Source organism: Canis aureus, chromosome 10 (assembly GCF_053574225.1).
Source record: "Canis aureus isolate CA01 chromosome 10, VMU_Caureus_v.1.0, whole genome shotgun sequence".
Lineage (NCBI taxonomy): Eukaryota > Metazoa > Chordata > Mammalia > Carnivora > Canidae > Canis > Canis aureus.
Genome location: NC_135620.1, coordinates 26,225,700 through 26,243,313, shown reverse-complemented (window position 1 = coordinate 26,243,313; position 17,614 = coordinate 26,225,700). Strand labels below are relative to the sequence as shown.

Below are 17,614 nucleotides of genomic sequence, written 5' to 3'. Positions count from 1 at the left end.
CCTCCCCCAGGGAAATAAGAAAGAAATTATTGTCTGAGTCAATTTGGATTCCATATCATGTATCTCTTGAGGGGACTGCAGAAAAGAAGAATGGGGAACAGAGGCAGGTATCTGGCTTGTTTTCCCATTAATGTTCAGACTGCTTGGATTTAACAGTCCTTTGGGACGTAATCAGTGCTGCTGGATTGTGCTATATAGTTTCATTCTACTGCCATCTTTTTTTTTTTTTTTTACAATAGTTTTTGTTTTGGTTTTTCAAATATTTTCCCCTAAATATAAAAGTATAGCTTGCAGAATTATAAGTTTTTCCTTTTACTTACCCTGTTTGTACTCTTCCTTTGGGCCATACCCTTGTTTTAAGCAAGTCTGGTAAATGAAAACTCATATTTACATCACAGATGAATTAGTGTTGGGGACTGGTTCCCTTTGGGACATACTTTCCTCAAATGCTGACTTCTGTTTAAGGGCATTTTAAGTGATTTTATTTAAAACCCCCAACCAACAATATCTTCTAGTAGGGTGCCTCTAGCCTCAGGAAAGGATGGGTTGGAGGTGGGCCCTGGGTTTCCTCTTGGGTGGGGCCAGCCCAGGCTTGGTGGCTGCCTGAGATGTACCCTTCTCTCCACAGGATTTGACACCAGCATCCTGCCAATCTGCAAGGACTCCCTAGGCTGGATGTTCAACAAGTTGGACATGAACTATGACCTCCTGCTTGACCACTCAGAGATCAATGCCATCTACTTGGATAAGTATGAGCCCTGCATCAAGCCTCTCTTCAACTCCTGTGATTCCTTCAAGGATGGCAAGCTCTCCAACAATGAGTGGTGCTACTGCTTCCAGAAGCCTGGAGGTAAGGCAGGAGAAGGGGCGTGTCTGGAGCTCAGGGCAGCCACACTGGGCATGGAAGTCCTGCATATCACATACTAGGGAGGCAGGCAGAGGTCAGCAGGCAGAAGGACATTCAGCCAATTGAATGGCAGACCCAGACTCTTTTCTTCTCATTTATTTCTATCGTATATTAGAAAACCCAAGAACATAATGAAAAAGTCCATTTCCTCAGTCTCCCTTTGGGAATATCTCTTAACCATCTTGTGCCTCAGCTATTTCATCTGTAAAATGAGTGTAGAAACTTTTGTTATATAACTCCCCAAATCACCGTGAGATCCTTAATGTTAGAAATACTGTACAAATGTAAAAGTATTGTAATTCCCCTTGTCACATGACTTCCCCATGCTCCCCCTTAGAGAAGGCCTCTTGTCAGCTTCTCTAGGGTAAATATGGATTTACTTCGAATCTCATAGGCAAGCACGTTTTGGTTATAAACTCCAGCTAACTTAGGAAAGAGATAAGATTTGAGGGGAAATACAAAGAATACAGGAGTATCTTATGTCATGGTTTCCCTACAGCCTCTTAGGAATCCAGAGGCAGGAACTCTAAGTCTCCTGGAGGGGCCACATGGTCTGGCCTTTACTTCTTCTGTCTTCACTTCCTAGAGTTATAAACACAGGTGTGGTGATCCACAGCTAAGTGGACTACCCATGAGTAGCTTGTATCTGAATTCCAGTCTCAAGCCCCAATTCTGGCGTAGCAAGCATCAGGTACTATGGATCATCTACTATAAGCATGGCTGTGAGAACCCGCCCCCAGGAATGGAAGGAAGATGGCTATGAATATTACAGTTTTAAAATTAGATGTGTGTGTATGCCCGCATGTGTTCAGAGTCGCTATACACAGAGCAGAAAATGTAGGCATCACAAAAGGGCACTCAGGGTAAAGTACATGTATTTGTTTATAAGACTACAAGATACATTCCTAAAAGCAGAATTACTAGGCAGAGAGCATGTGCATTTTTAATTTAGGTAATAGTTCCAATTGCCCTTCCAAAAAAGACTGTACCATTTTTTATTCTTATCAAGAATACCTAGTTCTCTGTGGTGTCATTTTTGGTGGTGTTAGGAATTTTCTCTAAATGGAGGACATTAGTCCTCTTCTGGTTACATGTATTGCAAATATTTTTCCCCCAACTTTGACTTGGTGCATTTTTGTTAGGAAGAAAATTTTTAAATGGAATAATGAAAAGTTTCTCCACCTTTGATGGAAGGCTTACATTAAGGTTAGAAAGGTATTTTGTACAATGAAATACTAAAGCAATTCTTTTGTGTTTGTGTTTTCCTCAGTATCTTTTGGTTGGTTGGTTGGTTACTGAAATCTTTTATCACTTTAGATTTTTTCAGTGTGTGGTCAAGTAGGGTCCCAGCCGACCCTTCAGTTACCTCTCTAGTTTTGACTAACCCATCTTCCTCCTCTAATGTGAATGCTCCCTTTATTGTATATAAAGCTTCTTTATGTAGATCCCTCTAGTCCTACATCTTGCAGAGCCACCCACTCCTGCCACTCATTTTTCTTTCAGATTTTTCCTGGATATTCTTATGTTATTGTTATGCCTTTTGTATTTGAACTCTTTGAACTTTAGAAGTAAGATGACTCTAGAGAAAATTGATAGCTATGTAATATTTAATCCTTTTATTCTACAACAGCATCTATTAACCAATGGAGTTACATTTTTAAGTTTTATTCTCACTGATACTATACTTCCCTTATATTTATTCTCCTTGTAAATGAAATTGATTTTTTCCTAGTATACGTCCTTGCTGGTGGTTGTTTCAGTATCAATTTTGTTTGCAGTCACCTTACTAAATTCTTCTTTTGTTTGGAGTAATTATCTTGGTTGGTTTCCTTTGATTTTTCAGGTATACAATCGTATCCTTTGCCAAGTGATAATTTATTTTTTTATTTTTCTATTTTTATACCTCATCTCTTTCTGTTTTCTCATGCTATCAGCTAGTATTTCCAAATCAGTGTCAAATGATAGCCATGTTCTTATCTTAATAGAAATACTTGGAGTGATTCAATACTAAGATAGCTTTAGGCTTGAGTCCATAAGACATCATGTGACTTTTGCTTATTTAGGCTAAGCTGAACCCTGGGTAAGTCTCAGGATGCCTAGGTGGCTCAGTGGTTGAGAGTCTACCTTAGGCTTGGGTTCTGATCTTGGGATCCTGAGATGAAGTCCAGCATCAGGCTCCCCACAGGCAGCCTGCTTCTCCGATGAATAAATAAATAATCTTTAAAAAAAATAAGCAAAGTCTCAGTGCTAGGGCTTACCTCAGAGGTATGGCGGCAGGACCCTGAGAGTGAGGTTACTGCCTTTACCAAGAGTCAGAGGTGGTCAATGTGCCATGTGGATGTTCTTGCGTGGGCCACCCTTTGACCAACAGCTGAAGGAGGCCAGACCCCCCTTGCATGGCATATAATGGCATCTAAGTAGAAGTGGAACCAAGTACCATTAAAAAAAAATTTTTTTTTGTAGTTCCTTTTTTGTTTCTCATTTTGTGCATTTCTCTCTTAAGTAAGGTTCTTTATTTTTTGTTGGGTTCCCACCACCTCCCTCCTTGACCCAGAACCAGCTCTGGCAGTTAGTTCTATTTGTTCCCCACATTTCTTCATATTTACTGTTGATTAATGTATGTTATGTACTCAAAACTAAATTTTTTCTCCAAGGCACTCTTTTAGCCATAGACCATAGGTACTACGTATGTGGTATTTTTATGAGGATAAATGTGTAGCTATTCTACAAGTAAGAAAGACTAAGTGCTTCTTAGGCCCCAGAAAATTTTGAGAGCACACTTTGTTGTTGATATTTTTTTCCTCTAGAATTCTCACTGGAATTATAACCCTTGAAATACCACTTGAATATTTGCTTTAAAAAAATATAGAAACAAAGATGCTAAGGATAAACTTCCTGCAGCCAGAGTTTCTTGTACTGTTATCTTTAAACATGATTCTCCAAGCACTGGGTTTAGCTATAGAATAATGGGAACCCATGCTTATTCTTTTCCCTTTTGAGGACATGAATTTTCTCAGACGTGAATTAGTTTGGCTCAGGCTATAGATCTTTTTCTGGAGACATGTCATGCATTGTAAGCTCTGGAATTAAAATTTTGGTTCCATTTGATTAGTCTTCCCTTAGGAGCATCAGTAACATACATGTTGCGCTGAGTTCTGTGGCTTCAGACACAGCCTTCCTTTCTTTAAGTGTTTAATTTTCTTCAATGTCATTTTTGTCCTTGAGTCTTTCTATCTGAATTGAGCTCCAGTATCACATAGTGTCTTTTTAGCATCCTTGACTACTTAGAGAAGTCTTTGGTAACTCTTATCATCTGCTTAGCAGCCATTTTTTTCTATTAGAATTCTTCTGGAGTTCAGTCTTGCTCTTAACTCTTTTCTTGCAGCAGTTTCTAGTAGGTCTCAGTCTGATTCATGTCTCCTTGTTTAAAGAGAAGCAGAATTTTTACATTTACCATGGGACACTTTGAGGAACTGACCTCAATTCCAGAAACCATGTTTCTGTGAATGCAGGTGACTTGTGCTGTCTTCAGGAACAGTCTTCCAAATGCCTATGGTTTCACACAAAGATATGCCTTTCTATTTGCAAAATAGGAATAATAACAGTGCCTACTCTGTAGGATTATTGTTCTAGAACATTTTCTGGTACCTTTGTCCTAGTAAATGCTACCTTTAATCTTCAAAGATAGCATTTGTTTCTCTTTCTTGTTTTCAGTTGTTCTCTTTCTCTGATAGTCAAAGTGAACAAGGTATATTAGCTTTTCTCAAGGAACAAACCAGACTGGGTGGTGATGTGCAATCTACGGGGTAAGAGATGTAAAGAGATGCTCGGGTACTTCCTGCAGGCCCAAAGTTTCTTGAACAGAAATAGTGTAAATGCCCTCAAAATCAGAACAGTCTGGAGGCTCTTGAAGACATAGCAGAGCACCCCCACCCCTACAGCCACAGGATCTGCACAGGCAAGTCATGGTAATGCTCAAGAACTGGTGAGGCCATCTTGCTTTAAGCTTAAAATCGATTTGTAGGAGAACCACACACACTCATATGCCCTACTTGGCCTTGGAGCTCCCCCTACCCATCTTTTACCACAACAGGTATTTTATTTTTTTTGGGGGGGTGACTGGGTGATGGGCACTGAGGGGGGCACTTGGCGGGATGAGCACTGGGTGTTATGCTGAATGTTGGCACATTGAACTCCAATAAAAAAAATTAAAAAAAAAACACAACAGGTATTTTATAATGGAGGAGACTTGCCCAAAGCACTGAGCTATGAGATGGCAGAGCTGAATCAAGGTTTCACTTTTCTATATTCACTGCCTCTCTACATCTCTTGGATAGTTTCATAGTTGTCCCATGAGGCCTGTGTTTTACTCTCCTGGGCATACTGAGCCAGAAAGTCTGAAGTAGCCATTCTCATTCTCTCCTGGAGCAAGACCTGGGGTAGATTAAGTATTTGTCACCCTTCCTCTGGTTAGTGGCTCTGATGTATGCACTCAGGACATTTAACCATGAGGAAGCTTTGATCCTGGTTCTCACCTGATTAAAGTGTCTATTACCAGATCACCTAGTTGGCTCCTAGCATTTCCTTGAGTTGAAGGTGGGCAGAAAAACTATACGATGCAAGTAGCCCCAAAGTACTATTTAAATACTTTGTGGTATAAGATTTTTTTTAAAAAAATTAATAACAGTAATGGCCTGATTTTGTTTTGTTCTATAATAACAGCATATGGAGTAATTCCAGTCCCAGGTGTGTCATTGTATATATTTCACGTCAAGAGTGAAGCCAATCATTAGAGATTATGTCCCGCACCATCTGGAAACTGACTTTCATAAATTATTTTTTAGGTCTCCCTTGCCAGAATGAAATGAACAGGATTCAGAAGCTGAGCAAGGGGAAAAGCCTGTTGGGTAAGTACAATTTCTTGTCACTTGTTTAAACAACTAATTAAAACATCCACGTCTCTTGTAATATTGAGCCACTGCAATGGTTATTCAATTAGGTATCAGTGTTTTCTGAAAGAAATGTCTCGCTTCATCCCCAGACAGCTGGCCAGACATAATCTGAGGATTGGGCTGCTAGTTGAGAAATGCTGCCTACCCTGTTAGCTCAGGACTCATGCGCAGGGCTGCAAGGGCTGCGATCCAGCACCATCTCTACTCCTCCCTTACTTGGTCTGTAAATTCCAGAATTATTCCCCAGATCAAGTTGTCCATTTATTTAAGGAGGAAGATGAACTGTACCCTCTTCTGTGTTTATCAGAGAAGGCTCAAAAGACTTGAGTGTACATTTCTTGAGTTCAATGTGCATACTAATCTGTGGAGGAAAGCATATTTTTCTTCTGTATCCGAATGTTAACTGTGTTTTTGCCCCTGACATGCCAATCTGTGGCAGAGGTAAAGGTTCCAAATGCTGGTTTGTTGAAGTGTTCCCTTGCAGCTGCATGTCCTCTGTCACCAGCACTTGGGCGAGGGGCAGGGGGAGACGGAAGTCATGGCATTCAGACCAGGCCATTGCAGAGAATGCTAAACCTCATTTGTTTGCTAAAAAAAGGAGTCTGTGTTGCTTTCCTTGATTTTTAAAAAGAGCTGACAGTGGCAATACAGTAATTCAGAAGTATTCTTGTTAAGCAGTAAGAACCAGGTGCATTCCTTAAGCAGCTTGCTATTTACTTAAAGAAAATGGGCAAGTTTTCTGCAAATTGTCAAATGTAGGCAGTCTGTGAACCCTGGCAATTTTTGGGTCATCTCAGAGTATCTCAATACTCTTTCTTCCTTCTGCTTTTGAAAGTTACTTTTTTCATTGGTTTGCCTCAGACGTTCCACTTCTGATAACGCCCCCTATTCGACTCAGAAAGAACACCAAAGCTGTTATTTTGACCTGTGTGGACTTAGGTTCTAAAAAGACAAAGGTGTCTTTCTGATGTGAGGCAAACTGGCTGGCTCCTTCCTTCCATAGATCTTTCCAGTGCAAGGGCTTGTGCTCACTTATCTGATTTTTCCATGTAGGAGGTTATTTGGGATTTAAGTGATGTACCTAAGGTAGTTATGAGTAGAAATCTATTTTTAAAATTTTATTTTCATTGGCAATGGATATCTTTTGACTGAGAATGAATGAGACATTTATAAGGTATGTAGTCTGAGATAAAATGCCTCATCTTCCATTTTCCCGAGCTTATCCGAATAAAATGCCTACTTTTGTCCTACCATGAATCCTACCTAGTTTTAAAGTTTATTACATCTCTCTGATGACTCATAAAATTATCGTTGACCTTCTTTCACATTATTTTTTGCATGGGGAAATCTCATGTCTTTTCAGGGACATTTGAATTTAAAAAACAAGCAACAACAATCAGTTATAATTAGTGCCTACTTAGAAAAAAAAGGTAATTCTATTACATTATAGATTTAGAGCAACACCTGCTTCTTATCAGCCTGGAGGCTATTTTTTCCATCTACCAAGTGCTGTTGTTTTCCAACTGCAGCACAAGGAGAAGGATCAGTATTTTCCCAGCTTTCTGTTAGTTCTTCTCCTTTGCAGACCTTGATTGAAAATCTGTTCACAAGTCTCTCTGCCTTTTGGTTTTCTTTTCCTTCCTCTTTCTCCCTGCAGACTAGGGGTGCTGTGCACTGGCTGAGATCTTGAGAGTGTGGGCACCACCTTGAATGGTTTTCTGTGATTATCCATTTGATCTCTGACAGCCTGGTCATCTATTCTAAGACTAGTTGCTAGAATCAGCTGGATCTGGGGTTAAATCCAGGTTCAAAATAAATTCCAGAAGCAAGTGGGATTTTACTATTACCTAAAATAAAATGAAGAGTAGAAAGCTAGAGCAGTAAGCAAAGGCCTTTGTCTTCACATCACTACTCCAATCACACTCAGGAGTATTCTCCCATAGAAAATAAGCACATAATCATGAAACATACACACCCCCTAAGAAAAACCAAAACTGAAAATCAGAGCATTCAAGTGTGAGGATAGAGGTATTTTCAAACCACAGATTTAGTTTACTAACCCCAGACTTACTATAATATCACCAAAGGATTGACTCTAAAGAAACAATCCCAGAAGGAATTATTTAGATCCATTTGTGGAAAAGAAGACATGCTGCTAAATCTAAATAAAATGTGACCTGTAGAAATATTTTGTAGCAACCAAGAATTAAAATTTCAGACTGTTTGTTTGGGGGAGTGAAAATAAAAGTAACACTTTTTTTTACCCCAAAAGTGTTTGGGGGTAAGTTTCTAGTTTATTCAGCAAGAAAAGAAAATGCAGATTAATTTTAAACCTTATCATTAAATTCCCCACAGAGAAGGAAATAGAATATTTGGTTTTTAAACCAATAGAAGAAAAAGATGGACTTTAAAAACTTGACCATTTCAACAAAAATCAGGAAAGGAGGAAAAAAGACCAAACACATATCTGTAATCATAATAAATGTAAATGGACTAAAGTCCTATAAGACTCCTTTGTTTTGAATTCTAAAAACAGAGTATCATTTTGTTGAAATGTTCCTTTTTATTTTACCATATTATCGTATGCCCATAACTTTAAAACAAAACAGAACTGCAAGGAGGAATTGTCATATCTTCAATTATAATCAGACACATTAACATACCTCTTGAAACTTAGCTTAAGTATATAGGATAAACAAATAACGTGATTCATTAGCATTCACATACATGTATTCCTGTATATAAGCGTGGAATATATAGTCTTTTCAAACACAGAATATTTGCCTTGGATTATGCCACAGAAGAAAACTAAACAATCTCCAAAACCTATCACAGATTAAATTCACTCACTACAACACAAGTAAAAGCTAAAAATGAGATTATTTACCCAAATACCATACTAGGAGGTGGAATATAATTTTAAAAATTAAATAAAAACATATAGAAGTGAAAGCAACTAAAGTGAAACTTAGCTATAAATGCACTTTAAAAAAAATCACTAAATTTTCTAATTAAGAGCCTTTATGGAAATAAAGTGAAATTAAGAATAATGTAGAAAACAGTGAAATAGTATTTGAGCCTTTTCTACTGCCAAAGAGTTGTGAATTTAAAAACGGGAGTGTAAGTTCACATATGGGACAACGGTTTCAAATTTCAACATGTTTTAGAATCACTTGGAAGGTTTATTAAAACATAGTTTGCTAGGCCCTGCTTTCAAAGTTTCTGATTCAATAGATCTGGGGTGGGGCCCACATATTTGCTTTTCTAAGATGTTTCCAGGTAATGGTACACCTGCTGGTCCTGAGACCACACTTTGACAACTACTGCTATAACCCAACTTACAGAATTATGAAAATGTAGTTGAACAAGTACTGTGAATTACCACACTTGGATCAGGAAGAAACAGAAGACCCAACTGTATGAAAATGCATGAAATCTATTTAAATCAAAATGCTAAACTCACTGCCCCACAACCAAAGAAATAGGCACTATATGCCCAAAATATTTTTATGAGTGAGTCCTTCAGAGAAGAAATTTTATTCAAAACGTCTGTAGTAGGCAAAGAATAATACCAGAATCATTTCATGCATTAGTCACTTTGTTACAAAAATAGAAGAAATAAAACTACATGCCTGTATCATCTAGTAAATCACTGAGGAACAGTCATCCAAAAGGATCAGCATATTCAGTCAGTAGTATTTATTCCAGAATAGCAACAAATCAATTATTATTAAGGAAATTGTTGGGATATTTTTGATTAGTGGTTCAAAGGAAAGCCCAGGACCAGATGGCTTCACTGGTGAATTTCACTTCCCCCAACACTGGTGAATTTTACCAGACATTTAAAGAATTATCATTACCACACCTTCTCAAACTCTTCTGAAAAAAAAAAAAATCAAAGAAAAGGAAACACTCTCAAACTTGTTTTCAAGGCTAGGATTACCCTGATAGCAAAACCAGAAAGGACATTATAAAAAAACTATAGGCGCAAAATTCCCCAATAAAATACTAGTAGACCAAATTCAGGAGTACATTAAAAGAATTGCTTACCATGATCAAATGGGATTTAAGCCTGGGACGCAAAATACATCACATTACTACAATGTGGTATCTAAATAAATGCAGAAATATGTTTGACAAAATTCAGCATCTATTTATGATTTTTAAAAACTCAACACAGGGGCACCTGGGTGGCTCAGTGGTTGAGCATCTGCCTTTGACTCAGGGCATGATCCTGGGGTCCTGGGATCGAGTCCCGCATTGGGCTCCCCCTCAGGGAGCCTTCTTATCCCTCTGCCTGTGTCTCTGCCTCTTTCTGTCTCTCTCATGAATAAATAAAGTACTAAAAAATTAAAACTCAACATAAATTAGGTATAAAAGGAACAAACCTCAATATAGTAAATGCCACACACAACAACTAACATCCTACTCAATGGTGAAAGGTTGAAAGCTTTTCCTCTAAGATCAAGAACAAGACAAAGGTGCCCACTCTTAACACTCCCATTCAGTATAGTACAGTCAGCCCTAGCAAGGACAGTCAGGCAAGGAAAAGAAACAAAAGGGATCCAAGTTAAAATGAAAAAGATTTTCTTTGAGATGATATGTTTTAACCAAGGAAGTGAAAGAGCTATATATTAAAAACTATATGACACTGATGAAAGAAATCGAAGACCACACAAATAAATTGAAAGGAATCCCATGTTCATGGATTGGAAGCATTCCAAAAATACACAACCACAGAAGACCCCAAATAGCCAAAGCAATCCTGAGAAAGAAGAACAAAGTAGGAGACATCACACTTCCTGATTTTAAAGTTATAGTCATCAAAAGGGCATGGTAGCATAAAAACAGAAAGATCAAGGGAACAGAATCAAAAGCCCCAAAATAAATTCATGTATGTAAGGTCAACTAAAATTTGGGGGCCAAGAATTCTCACTAGAGAAAAGACAGTCACTTAAATAAATGGCTCTGGGGAAATTGAATATTCACATGTAAAAAATTGAAGCTAGATGTCTATCTTATACAACTCACAAAAATTAACTGGAAATGGATCAAAGACTTAAATGTAAAACTGGAAACCATAAAACTCTTAGAAGAAAACATAGGAAAAAATATCCTTGACAAGGGTTTTGGCAATGATTTTTTGGATGTGTCACCTGAAGCACAAGCAACAAAAAATTTAAGAAGCTTTTGCACAGCAAAATTATCTACAAAATGAAAAGAACACCTACAGAGAAAAAAAATATTTCAAACCACATATCTGATAAGGGATTAATATCCAAACTGTATAAAGAACTCACACAATTCAACAACAACAAAAATCTGATTTAAAGATGGGTAGAATATCCGAATAGACTTTTTTTTTTAAGATTCATTTATTTATTTGAGAGAGTGGGAGGAGAGGCAGAGGGAGAGAATCTTCAAGCAGACTCCCTGCTGAGCACAGAACCTGGTGTGGACTTGATCTCACCACTCATAATATCATGACCTGAGGTGAAACCAAGAGTTGGATACTGAACCAACTGAGCCACCCAGGCACTCCAGAATAGACACTATTCTAAAGAAAACATACTGATGGCCAACAAGTACATCAAAAGATGTTCTACATCTTTAATCATTAGGAAAATACAAATCAAAACCACAATGAGATACCACTGCACAGCTGTTACAGTGGTGGTCATCAAAATAACAATAGACAACAAATGTTGGTGAGATCACAGAGAAAAGGGAAGCCTTATGTACTGCTGATGGGAATGCAAACTGGTGCAGCCAGTATGGAAAGCATTATGGAGGTTCTTTAAAAAATGTAAAATAAGTCAATAGGAGAAGAACAAACATCATATGGTCTCATTCATTTGGGGAATATAAAAAACAGTGAAAGGGAATAAAGGGGAAAGGAGAAAAAATGAGTGGGAAATATCAGAAAGGGTGACAGAACATGAGAGACTCCTAACTCTGGGAAACGAACAAGAGGTGGTGGAAAGGGAGGTGGGCGGGGGGTGGGGGTGACGGGCACAGAGGGGGGCACTTGATGGGATGAGCACTGGGTGTTATGCTATATGTTGGCAAATTGAACTCTAATTTTAAAAATATGTAAAAAAAAATAAAATAAAAAATGTAAAATAGAACTACCATATAATGCAGCAATTAACACTTCTCAGAATATATCCCATGGAAATAACATTACATCAAAGAGATACCTGTACCCCATTTTCATGGGAACATTATTTACAATAGCCAAGATATGGAAACAACTTAGGTGTCCATCAACAGATCAATAAATAATTGTGTGTGTGTGTGTGTGTGTGTGCAATAGAATATTAATGTGATGAGCCCTGGGTGTTACAAGCAACTGATAAATTATTGAACACTACTTAGGAAACTAATGATGTACTATCAGTTGGCTAACTGAATTTAAGGAAAAAGAATACTATACACCATAAAAGATGAAGCCTACCAATTGTGACAATGTGGAATGACTTTGACAATAAGATGCTAAGTGAAATAAGTCAGATAGCATATGACCTCACCTATCTGGGGAATCTGAAACAACAACTCATAGGAAAAGACATCAGACTGGTGTACCATAGAGAGGGGGAATTGAACAAATGTGGTCAAAAGGTACAAACTTTCAGTTACAAGACAAATAAGTACTAGGAATTTAATGTACAGCATGAGGAGTATAGTCAACAATGCTGTATGGTCCATAACAAAGTTGTTGATAGTAAATCCTAAGCATTCTCATCACAAAGGAAAAACAGTTTTTAAATCTGAGACGATGGATGTTAATTAAACTTACTACGATAATCATTTCACAGCATAAATAAGTCCAATTTGGCTGTACACGTGATATTCCACAGTGCTACATATCCATTCTATCTCCATAAAACTGGGAAAACGTTAAGAAGTTTTTAATAAGAGTAGTACCCATTCATATTATAAAGGGAGCAATAAGAACTCATCAAAGAAAGGATCCTGTCGGACCTTGGGCAAATCCAGGACCCTGGAAATCTTGACTAAGTAATAACCAACCACTCCATTCCCCCTCCTAGCTCTGCAGGATGTGTTAGCCCTCTTCCCTCTCATGGAGGGCATTAACCCTGAGTGTCAGTGCACATCTGACTCAAATTGGACTTTCTATTCCCTCAGGAGCATTCATACCTCGGTGTAATGAGGAGGGCTATTACAAAGCCACGCAATGCCATGGCAGCACAGGGCAGTGCTGGTGTGTGGATAAATATGGCAACGAGCTGGCTGGCTCCAGGAAACAGGGCACCGTGAGTTGTGGTGAGTAAGTACTTTGGCATCAGCCCTATGATGACCTTTGTTGACTTGCAGGTCTTTATGGTATAAAGATCTGGGCAGAAGAATTTTCGAGAGGTATCTGTGGTCTACAGTAAACAAGTTTACAGTGGAAACACAATACCCCCGAAGTCACAGGAGATTATGCACAGCAAGCTTTCTGAGGAGCAGGAACTCACCACAACCAGTGGATTGGATCAGTTTTTGTTTTTGTTTTTGACACAGCATGACTTTGATAGCCCCTCCCCACCCCCCTGCTCAAGGTTCTACCCAGGAAGGTAGCAGCATCTCAAGAATTCAGGGGCTCTCAGAGCTCATGGTCCATGCCATGTAGACTAACCCCATCCAGGTAGAGATGCTCTAATATTCAGAGAGTAAATTGCATGGTTTCTCCCTACAGTTAAGTCACATGAAAAGGAACCACTCCTACGGTCAGGAGGTATAAGCAGCAACTAACCTCCCATCTTTTCTTTCAGAAGAGGAGCAGGAGACCTCAGGGGATTTCGGCAGTGGCGGCTCCGTGGTTCTGCTGGATGATCTAGAGGATGAACGGGAGCTGGGACCAAAGGACAAGTTGGGGAAGCTGAGGGTGCACACCCGGGCAGTGACAGAGGATGATGAGGATGAGGACGACGACAAAGAGGATGAGGTCGGCTACATATGGTAGTCCCCACAAGGAAGAGGACACGAGGTTGGCACAGAATTGCAAATCACTTCCTACTCCTGCATTTGTATCTAAGACTCCACAGCACCAAGGCCTCTTCTCCATTGTTGCTCTCTGTACCTGACCCGAGGTTTGGAAGACCACTCCTTGTCCCCAGAGCATTCTGGTTATGCATACAGTTGTGTGGGAAGAAGGGTGTTGTGTTTTGTGTTTTAGACAGGGGACTGGCTGGCTGAATTAGAGCCTCCTTCCCTCCCGTGAGATTTTTGCTAACGAGCATGTGATGTATGTGGGATTCTGACAGTGCAGGGAGCCCCCACCTTGTAAACGTCGAAGATGCTTTTTGATTACCCACACCAATGGTTATTCCAGCATGGTTCCCGGCCTTACGGTGTCTAAGTGCTTTTCTTGTGTCCTGTAGATGTCGTGGAAAACACACCACACTGTACTTTATAACCCCCCCCGGTCCCCACCACCCCTCGTGTTAACAATTAAAAGTTAAAGTTTTTCATATCACTATATCTGGCTCCCTATGAACAACAGCCTTAATTCAGTCAAGAGTTCCTTTGGGGAATTGAGTTTATTAAAAATGGTGTCCGGATGCTTCTCTGTATGTGCATAAATATGTATGTACGTACAGAGTAGACTGTATATGTGTACAAGGCACACACACATCTCTCAGAAAAAGTGTTTCAGTATCTTCTAAAAACTCATTTGAAAAACTATTATAAATTTGTCAGCTTGTCCAGACCTGGATCACAATTTCTGGAATAAGAAATTTGTATCAAAGTCCTTTATTGCACTAACAGCACCTGCAGCCTGAGGAGATTCCTTTCCCTATGTATTAGGAGAGTTACTGGAAGCCCTTTGATTTGGATAAGTCTCTGTCCCTGAAATCACTTTTCCTGCAGAAGCCATGAGACTCCCACATGGGCAACTTCACAAGCCATCTTGTTCATCTCAGCTCAAAGGCCCCCACCCCCACCCTGGGGGCCACAGCAATCCTGTCTGCCACAGGTTCTCCCCTTCCCCACCTACACAAGGGCTTTTCCCAAGACATATATAATCCCCTGCCCTCTGAGAAGACAATACCACAGTGTTCCTTAGCACTAGAAAATTCAGGATTCTTAACCTTGTGATTTGCTTTTGCCCCATTGCTATCCGCCAATCCTAACGAGGGCACATAAGCTATACAGATTTTAGACCACTTCATTTCTAAAGAAAAAAATCCCAGATGAAGGCCAAAAAGAACTTCATCATAGCACACAGAAGCTAGGATTGGATTTTTAAGATCTATCTATCTCCCCAACTCCTCCCCCCCCCGCCCCACCCCACCAATCGCTGCACCTGCACAAGTGTTGAGATACTAATGAAGAAAGCCATCCACCAGTGTTTCTTTACCCTAATTGAGCTCATAATTCCAGTCTGTCTCCAAATTTGGTAGGGTCATTATCACTATCATTTCAAGGATTTCTGTCCCCATCAAGCTGGCTCAGATCTAAGTACCAAAGAATAATCTTCAAAGTGGCCCCCATTTGGTTCAGTTCTTCAGACCCTTAGGTTCCTGCCCTAGCTGGTTTCCAAATACCTGGCTACCCTAGTCAGCAGCCCCCTCAGTGAGGCTCTCTGGCCCACATTTGTTTATCTTCCTTTCCTCCTGAGCTCCAGCCCATCCACCAGGCAAAAAATATACTCAGCCAAACCATGGTCACCATGGCAGCTGACCAATCCCTCCCTCACCTCGAATTTACCAGTTCTTTGTACTTTACCAACCTGCCTCAAACCAGCATTTTCCAATCCTAGCATTGGCCAAGGTGGCATCATTCCTAGAGTTAATCTCAGATGAGAAATGAACATACATGGTATAATAAACTTCTTTGGCCTGACAGACATGGGTACCACCAGGCCCTAGGTATAGAGAGAACAGGGGCGATCTCTGTACTGGGATGTCAACTTCATCACCTCTGTTTCAATTTTTTCCCCCTCACTTGAACAAAACACTGAGATCGTAATTGAAAAACAGGTGCTTAATTGCAGCTAAATCATAATAGAGTATATAAGAGAATCCAGGCATATTAAAAAATTTCAGTTTAGACCATCAAAGACAGCCATCGTTACTGTCTCCTCTGAGCTTGGAAAAGCACACAAGAGAACAAATTAAAATCGACAAATTGATTTCACTTAGAAAAACTTGTAGGAACAGAGAACCACTGATTTTAATTTGCCTAATTATCTTATGACAAGTGTCAAATTAAGATGACACTTAAAGATTCTTAGCATTAACTTAATGATGGAGAAGAGTGGGCTCAGCAGTCAGATCCCAGTAAGGTAACGAGATGCTCATTTTCAAGATATTCCAAGAAGATACTTTGATTCATTAAAATATTAAATGAAAAGCCCTCCTAAGACTGGAACCCCAAATCAACAGAGCAACACTAACACCACTTTTCATGCCTCACTTTGGCGTGACAGCGTTAGCTTTTTAAAGGGCTTTACTACTTTTCCAAAGTACTAAAGATTCGATTTTCTAGTTACCCTAACCTTAGAAGTAGATTTTGTGATTCCCTCTTTTTTGGGCAGGAGTCCTTTTGCTAGCAACTAAGTATGCATAAAAATCTTGACTAAACAAAAATACTGTGATAATGCATTCCCTTTTTTGAGACAGGTATTGAACTGAATCCTTGCTAACTCACTTTTGGAAACTCTCTAGTAAATAGCTTTATTCTTATTCCACAAACAGTTCTTTTATTTAGTACTGTTTCCTCAGCATCCACCTTAAATCTCAGAATTTTCTTCCACCTTGGTTAGCTATCTGGGATATTAATATCTTTTTGTTTCCACAGATATTCAAGGCATGGGTAATACCTTACTGCTCAATCTGAGATTTTATTATCAATTCCCCCTTCTTATGCCCATGGCCCCACACCCAGCAGTGAACAACTATGTATCTGTCCAGGTCTGCCCCTTACTTTTCCCAGAATGCCATTCACATTTGGGTTTTGTTTTTTCACCTTGACCACATTGTACAGTAACATCTAAGAGCCCTTTCTACAGTGGGTGGTTTTGGTCTTTTTATACCTTTTTCTCAAAGTCACTGATGTTTGTCCCTGTTTAATGTGTAGCATTGTAATGAGAGCCCACCAAATCCTGAGTGTCATTTTGTTGTCCCTATGGTAGGTGAAATAGTGATGTAGAAAAACCTAGTAAATTCTGAATGCTTTTCCACGTAGACTTATCTGGAATGTGAACACGACTCTTTGGTTAATAGTAAATGCTTAACTGTAGTCCTTGAGTAGGTGCATTTCTGTCTGTCTCAATAAATTTTGATTTGTCTGCAACATCTAAGTGTTTTTATTTTCTTAGGTTCCATGTCATCTCACCAAGCATGTCTATACTCAGTCTGTGGAAAACAAACAACATGGATAGACAAGGAGGACGGCCAATGCAGACCCCTCCTCCAGGGCTCCCGTATGTGGCAGAGGAGGTGGACCTGCTGGAGGTCCAGCCTGTCCAGGCCCATCTCAGCACACTCAGTGCCCAAACAGTCTAAAACCATATCACCTAACCCCAATGTTTGCTGCGTTCACCTCCTTTAGGCTTCCACTTTGTCACTTAGTTTTTACCTCTCAGATTTCAGTGTTGTCGTCCTGTTCACAACTTTTAAGCTTTTCCAGTTCTGCTTATTCTTTCACACCCATTAGTTATTCTCCAATTCAAGGAAGGAAGGAAGGGGAAAACAAAGAAAGAAGAAAGAGAGAGAGAGAAAGAAGAAAAGGGGGGGGGGAGTGA

At 39.5% G+C, this 17,614-nt stretch overlaps 1 protein-coding gene across 2 annotated transcripts in view; it reads left to right on the top strand.

The window, feature by feature from the left end:
- Positions 1-17,163, top strand: part of SPOCK1 (SPARC (osteonectin), cwcv and kazal like domains proteoglycan 1) — a 496,806-nt gene extending 479,643 nt beyond the window's left edge. For both annotated transcript variants that reach the window (XM_077911772.1, XM_077911773.1), the window contains 4 exons: positions 629-850; positions 5,752-5,814; positions 13,009-13,146; positions 13,638-17,163. In XM_077911772.1, coding sequence (XP_077767898.1) covers positions 629-850; positions 5,752-5,814; positions 13,009-13,146; positions 13,638-13,828 — 614 coding nt within the window. In that variant the 3' untranslated portion in view covers positions 13,829-17,163. The remainder of the gene's footprint in view (positions 1-628; positions 851-5,751; positions 5,815-13,008; positions 13,147-13,637) is intronic.
- The last annotated feature ends 451 nt before the right edge of the window (positions 17,164-17,614 follow it).